Source organism: Scylla paramamosain, chromosome 34 (genome assembly GCF_035594125.1).
Source record: "Scylla paramamosain isolate STU-SP2022 chromosome 34, ASM3559412v1, whole genome shotgun sequence".
Lineage (NCBI taxonomy): Eukaryota > Metazoa > Arthropoda > Malacostraca > Decapoda > Portunidae > Scylla > Scylla paramamosain.
In genome coordinates, this window is record NC_087184.1 from 8,263,252 (window position 1) to 8,270,219 (window position 6,968).

The 6,968-nt window shown below is 44.0% G+C and overlaps 1 protein-coding gene across 1 annotated transcript; it reads left to right on the plus strand.

The window, feature by feature from the left end:
• The first annotated feature begins 241 nt into the window (after positions 1-241).
• On the plus strand, positions 242-5,643 carry LOC135089949 (U-scoloptoxin(01)-Er1a-like). Its single transcript, XM_063986139.1, has 2 exons — positions 242-263; positions 5,109-5,643. Exon 2 carries the CDS (start codon positions 5,146-5,148, stop codon positions 5,521-5,523), a length of 378 nt encoding a protein of 125 aa, XP_063842209.1. The 5' UTR covers positions 242-263; positions 5,109-5,145; the 3' UTR covers positions 5,524-5,643.
• The last annotated feature ends 1,325 nt before the right edge of the window (positions 5,644-6,968 follow it).

Here is a 6,968-nt window from a genome sequence, read left to right on the forward strand (position 1 = left end):
GATAAAAAAAAGACCAAGAAGAATAAAAAAATAGAGAAGAAAAAACAATAGAAAGGCACACGGAGGAAAGGAGGTGAAAGAAGGTGAGAGAGAAGGGCATGGAAGGGGAGTAGAGTGAAGGGCCTACGCGAGGGAAGGGAAGGGAGGGGAGGGGAGGGGAGAGGGAAGGACATGCCTCAACCCGTCATGACCAGCACGGGGGGAGGTATATAAGCGAAGGAAGAACGTTATGCCTTCATCAGTTCATCCCCAGCCATCCCCGAGTGAGTAACGGTGACCTCTCTCTCTCTCTCTCTCTCTCTCTCTCTCTCTCTCTCTCTCTCTCTCTCTCTCTCTCTCTCTCTCTCTCTCTCTCTCACGCTAAATTACACTAGGCAATCTATGCTATTTTTCCTTCCTTCCTTCCTTCCTCCACTATTTCCTTTTCTCCATCTCATCTCCTTTTCCTCATCCTCATTCTTCTCTCTATCTCTTCTCGTTTTCTTCCTTTTCTTTACCTTTCCTTTCTTCGTGCAGTCTCCTCCTACCTCTCCCCTCTTTTCCTTCTCTGCTCCCTATTTCGTTCTCCCCATTTCATCTCCTTTTCCTCATCCTCATCATTCTCTCTATCTCCTCATCTTCTTCCTTTTTCTTTCCCTTTCTCCATCCCCTATTTTCTTCATCCTATCCATAACTTGGCACATTATTATCATTTCTTCCCCTCACATTCCCCTCTCTCTTCCACTTTCCCCTCCTTCTCTCTCTCTCTCTCTCTCTCTCTCTCTCTCTCTCTCTCTCTCTCTCTCTCTCTCTCTCTCTCTCTCTCTCTCTCTCTCTCTCTCTCTCTCTCTCTCTCTCTCTCTCTCTAGAATATCTCACACGCCCTTAGGATCTTCAGAACGTGGAAGTTTTGTTTTGGTGAAAGGGAGAGGATGCTGATTGTGTGTGTGTGTGTGTGTGTGTGTGTGTGTGTGTGTGTGTGTGTGTGTGTGTGTGTGTGTGTGTGTGTGTGTGTGTGTGTGTGTGTGTGTGTGTGCAGGTAATAAGTCTCCTGTGCAGTAATTGGAGATGGAAAAGGTACTGACCAGATGATGAGGGGAGGGAGGAAGAGAAAGGAGAGAGAGAGAGAGAGAGAGAGAGAGAGAGAGAGAGAGAGAGAGAGAGAGAGAGAGAGAGAGAGAGAGAGAGAGAGAGAGAGAGAGAGAGAGAGGAAGAGAAGGCAGGAGGGGAAGTGAAAGGAAAAGGAAGACTAGGAAGAGAAATTATCATAAAAGGAACAAAGCGAAGGTAGATGAAGCTTAGAGCATAACTGAAGGATTGACTGACTGACTGACTGACTGACTGACTGACTGACTGGCTGATTGACTGACTGACTGACTGGCTGGCTGACTGACTGACTGACTGACTGACTGGCTGATTGACTGACTGACTGACTGGCTGACTGACTGACTGACTGACTGACTGGCTGACTGACTGGCTGACTGACTGACTGACTGACTGACTGACTGACTGACTGACTGACTGGCTGATTGACTAATTGGCTGACTGACTGACTGACTGACTGACTGACTGACTGACTGACTGACTGACTGAAAGTAGGGAGAAAGGAAGGGAAGAAGGAGGAGGACCTAAGAGAAACTAAACCAGTGAAGGAGATGACATAAAAAAAGCATGACTAACAAGTTGACTGATTGATTACTTAAATAAATGAAAGAAGTAAGGAAACAAAGACTCGGTAACTTTAAAAATCCACTAAGGCGATTAGTCATGTAGTTTTCTCAATCCCTGAAGACAAAAAAAGAAAATGGGACTCTAATAACACTTTTTGGCACTGTGGGAAGTCACATTAAAAGGAGGAGGAGTTCATTATTGGCACACTAAAAAAAGAAATGTTTTATGAGTGCCAAAGGGTGTTTGTTAATCATGTGATACTAAAGATATTAAGTGATAAATGGCCTTGTTATTTTGGCACTAAAGGGGAAAGTAGCATTAAAAGGAAGGAGAACGCCTCATCATCTTTACCTTCTTATTGGCACATTAACGTAAGCAAGCAAGTCCAATGGGAGTGCCAAGAGGTGTTATTCATCTGACATTAAAATTTAAAAGAGTGCCAGAATGCCTTGTTACCTTTGGCACTAAGGAGAAAGTGGCATTAAAAGGAAGCAGAGTGCCACATGATCTTCACCTCCTTATTGGTTCATTAAAGCGTATTGGGAGTGCCAAAAGGTGTCATTCATCTGGCACTAAATTTGTAAAGAGTGCCTCGTTATTTTTGGCACTGAGGAGGTAATATCATATCATCCTTAGCTCCTCGTTGCCAAGTTTATTCAGAGTGCCAGATGGCTTTTTCATCTGGCACTAAATACATAAAGAGTGCCAACTAGAGATGACCAAATGTCCTTATCTTGGCACTGTGGGAGAAAAAAATAACGCCACATTATCCTCAGCTGCTTAACACAAGTCTATTAAAAGATCTAGAGAGTTTTGATCACTTGGTACTAAAGAAACAGAGTGCCAGGAGTGCCAATAATACAGAGTGCCAAATGGACTTGTTATCTTTGGCAATGAAGGAAGAAGCGCATCACTAACAGAGGAGAAGGAAATGCCTGATGGTAGAGATAATGAAGAAGGAAGTGGAGAGAAAGAGGAAGAAGTAAAGGGAGGAAGAATCGGTTACGGAAGTAGGATGGAGGAGGAAGCAAGCAGGAAACAAACTAGAGAAGAGAATGAAAGTATGCGATAAGAAGAGAGTGAGGAAGATTTACCTTATGAAGGAGGAAATGTAGGAAAGAGAGGAAAGAGGAAATAGGAGGAAAATAAAATAAAATTAAAGAATGAAATGAGAAGTTGGTAGAAGAAGTACCATATGAGAAAGAGAGAGGAAGTATTACGAGGAGAGAGGAAAAGAAAGTAGGAAGAAATAAGAAAAGAGAATGAAAGAATGAAATAGAGGATAGAGATAAAAAAAAAAACGAAGAGGAAGGAGAGGAACGAGATGGAAAAGGGAAAGGAAGAGTAAGGAAGGATTAATCACGAAGAAGCATGAAAAGAAAGAATGCAGGAAGGAAGCAGATGATGATAATGAGAGAATTAAATGAGGAGCAAAAGGTTAATAAGAAGTAACATTTTTGGCGCCATAGAAAACGAGCCTTTCACTGAGAGAAGAATAGGAGTGATAAAGGGAGGAATAGAAACAGGCTGGAATGAAGACTAGATGAATAAAAAGAAGGCATGGAAAGAGAATGAGAGAAAGGAATATAAAAAAATAATAATAAAATAAATGAAAAAGAAAAAAGATAAAGAGAGGAACTGAATAGAAAAAAAAATATATATATATATATGGAATTAAGAAGAATGATAAAGACAGGAATAGGAATAGATTGGAATGAAGAGAAGGGGAGGAAACGGAAGTAATAAAGTCAGGAACAGAAAGAGACTGGAATAAACACTAAATTAATGAATAAAAGACTAAATAAAAGGAAGTATTCAAAACAGGAATAGAAACAGACGAAAACAAACATAAATTTCATAAGATCTGAGGAAAAGGAAGTAATAAAGAGAGAAATACGAAGAAGAAGACGAGAATAAAAAGCAGAATAGTTATATACATCAGAAGAAATAAGAAAGAGAGGAAAAGAATGATGAAAACTCGAACATATGATAACAAAATATAGAGAGACAGAGACGGAGAGAGAAACAGCAAAGGCTCCAACAGCTACCTTGCGGAACTCCAAATGTGGACACAAGAGTAGCCAGGGAAAGGTGAGGAAAACGGTGCATGCAAAAAAAAAAAAAAAAAAAAAAAAGTAAGGAAGGAAAAAACAGTGACAGTGTTTCTATTTGGCTTTTTTCTGTCCATCTTCCCACGACTGCGGCACATAAAAGGCTATTTTTCTCTTTTCTTTTCTTTCCTTTTCCTTTCTTCCTTCACTCTGGGCCCGTCTTTTGTTTAGCAGATTTAGGCTTTATATTTATGTGGGTATACTTTCACTTGGTGGGCATTGCATCAGTATGGTCTTCTATCTTTCTTTTTTTAACGCTCTCTCTCTCTCTCTCTCTCTCTCTCTCTCTCTCTCTCTCTCTCTCTCTCTCTCTCTCTCTCTCTCTCTCTCTCTCTCTCTCTCCGTCAGTTTCTACCTCTGTTAATTTTTCTGATTCTTCCTTTCTCTTCTTTCATTTTTCCCTTCTTTCTTCACAATTTCTTTCTTTTCATTGTTTTCCTCTCTCTCTCTCTCTCTCTCTCTCTCTCTCTCTCTCTCTCTCTCTCTCTCTCTCTCTCTCTCTCTCTCTCTCTCTCTCTCTCTGCTCCAGCCCGGCCTCTTCAGTGTAAACAGGGCGAGGGTCTGTGTTCCCGGCGTGCCTCAGGGGGACAATAGGGGCCGTCATGGGACTCACCGGGCATCGCTGTACCTTTAATACACGCTTGCAAACAGGAATGACACGGGAGTGAAAGTAAACAGTAATAAGAAAAAAAAAGAAGAGAAAGGGTGATGCAGTATAGCAGGCAAGAAGTTTTCACACACACGCACATACATACACACAAACACACACACATACGAAATGAAAGATGTACAAACACACACACACACACACACACACACACACACACACACACACACAGTAAAATAAAAGCTCTGTCAAACAAAACAAACCAGAAAAAAGCCCTCTTCCCTTCGCCTCACTCCCTCCATCTCTATCTCTCTCCCTCTCCCTCTCCCTCTCCCTCTCTCCCCTCGGCCACTACAGCCTCGGCCTCAACTCACAAAGGAACAACAAACGCTCTCCACTCCCCCTCCAGCAGAAGGCGCAGGTGTTTGCCAAGCTGCCCCTTAAAAGTCTGCTGCAGAAAGATCTCAATTAAGGGGCGGTCTTAACTCCTTCCTTTCTCTCCCTTTCCCCCAACAAAGGTCCTGTTACTCTCACACGATGAAGATGTTTGCTTTGCTATTCCTGAAAAGTCTGCCGAAAGAAAGATCTCAGTTTAGCCCTGCATTTGATCTCCCTCCATTCTATCTCTTCAGCCTGACAGTCTCCCCACTCCCTCACCCTCCCTCACCCTCGCTGCCTCCCAACAGTCAGCTAAAAAGAAATATCTTACTCCCCCTTCCTTCTCTCCCTCTCCCTGACAGAGTCTCCCCACTCCCTCTCTCCTCGCCGCCACTCAAGATGAAGGTCCTCGCCGCACTGTTGTGCCTGGCCGCCGCCGCCTCCGCCAGGATGGCCTACAGGTTCTCAGACGGCTACCTGGACATCCTTGGCGCCGAGCCCGTCCAGAATTTTGACTGCACGGGCCGTAACTATGGCTACTATGCCGACGTGGCCGCCAGCTGCCAGGTGTTCCACGTGTGCCTGCCCATTCCTGACGAGACGGGTGAGGTGACGGACATGGCGCACTTCTCCTTCTTCTGCGGCAACGGCACAGTGTTCAACCAGGAGTCCCTCACGTGCGCCCACCCTGACTACGCCTTCCCCTGCGCCGAGGCTGAGACTCTCTACGAGCTTACCAACGGAGACTTCGGCCGCATCCCAGACAACGCCGTGTGATAGGCACTCCTCATGTCCCCCTCCCTCCCCTCCCGCCTGTGCTGTCCCTCGCGTCTCCCAGTGTCCACCGCTCAGACAACCTATAATAAAGACCTATTTTTTATGTACCTGTGCCGTTTTCTCCGTTCCCACACTCATTATCTTTATCATTTCATCGTAATTTTCTTTTTCTTTCTTTATCTCTCTCTTTCTCATCTACCTGTCTTTCTCCTCCTCCTCCTCCTCCTCCTCCTCTTCCTCCGTAAAAAAAAAAGGTCTCATCTTCAACAGGTAATCCTCACATGTAAACACCGGAAAGGTATTGAAGCATGAGAGAGAGAGAGAGAGAGAGAGAGAGAGAGAGAGAGAGAGAGAGAGTAGAGCAGTGTAGCAGTATAACAGTTTTCAATTTTCGTGACAGAAACATTCCACACTTTCACTTCGTCTATTCCGATGGTAGGTAATTACTCTCTCTCTCTCTCTCTCTCTCTCTCTCTCTCTCTCTCTCTCTCTCTCTCTCTCTCTCTCTCTCTCTCTCTCTCTCTCTCTCTCTCTGTGTGTGTGTGTGTGTGTGTGTGTGTGTGTGTATGTGTGTGTGTGTAGTGAGAACAGGAACTCTGAATTCTTTACATCATACAAAAAAGAAAGAAGAGACACAGAAAGAATTAACGTAAACCAAGACACAAAAGGAGAAGGAAAGAAGAAAGAAGGGAAAAAACAAACACTGAATAAAAGAAGGCGGGAATGAAAGGAAGAAGTGACAAAGGCAAGAAAACTGGAGCTGGGATAACAAAGCGAGAGAGAGAGAGAGAGAGAGAGAGAGAGAGAGAGAGAGAGAGAGAGAGAGAGAGAGAGAGAGGCAACACGCGACATTGGATGAAGGAGATGAAAGAGAAACATCAAGTAAAATGAGGGAAGTAGAAGACACACTGAAAAACAGAAAAGAGAACAAGGAAAAGAAGAAAGAAAGAGAAGGGGAAGGAGATAAAGAAGGCCGTAGATGGAAAGAAAATGAGATCAGGGGTTCTCTCTCTCTCTCTCTCTCTCTCTCTCTCTCTCTCTCTCTCTCTCTCTCTCTCTCTCTCTCTCTCTCTCTCTCTCTCTCTCTCTCTCTCTCTCTCTCTCTCTCTCTCTCTCTCTCTCTCTCTCTCTCTCTCTCTCATTCTAATCTTCGGTCATGTCGCAGCTTCCTTTATTGTTCTTTTTTTTATCTTCTTTTCCTTCTACTCCTCCTTCTCCTCCTCCTCCTTCTCCTTACCCTCCTTCTCCTCCTCTTCCTATTCCTCCTCTTTATAATTATCCTTCTCCTTATCCTCCTAATCCTCCTCCTCCTCCTCCTCCTCCTCCTCCTGCTCTCAATCGCAGCAGGAAGGAGTGTTGGGTGGGGAGATGCCTTCGCCATTACTATCCTATCTGGTCACATTAGATTAGATACTGTGTCTCTTCCCAAACATCCTTGTAAGAAA

Coding starts and splice junctions, on each gene's coding strand:
- LOC135089949 (XM_063986139.1), top strand. CDS start 5,146: ATGAAGGTCCTCGCCGCACTGTTGTGCCTGGCCGCCGCCGCCTCCGCC.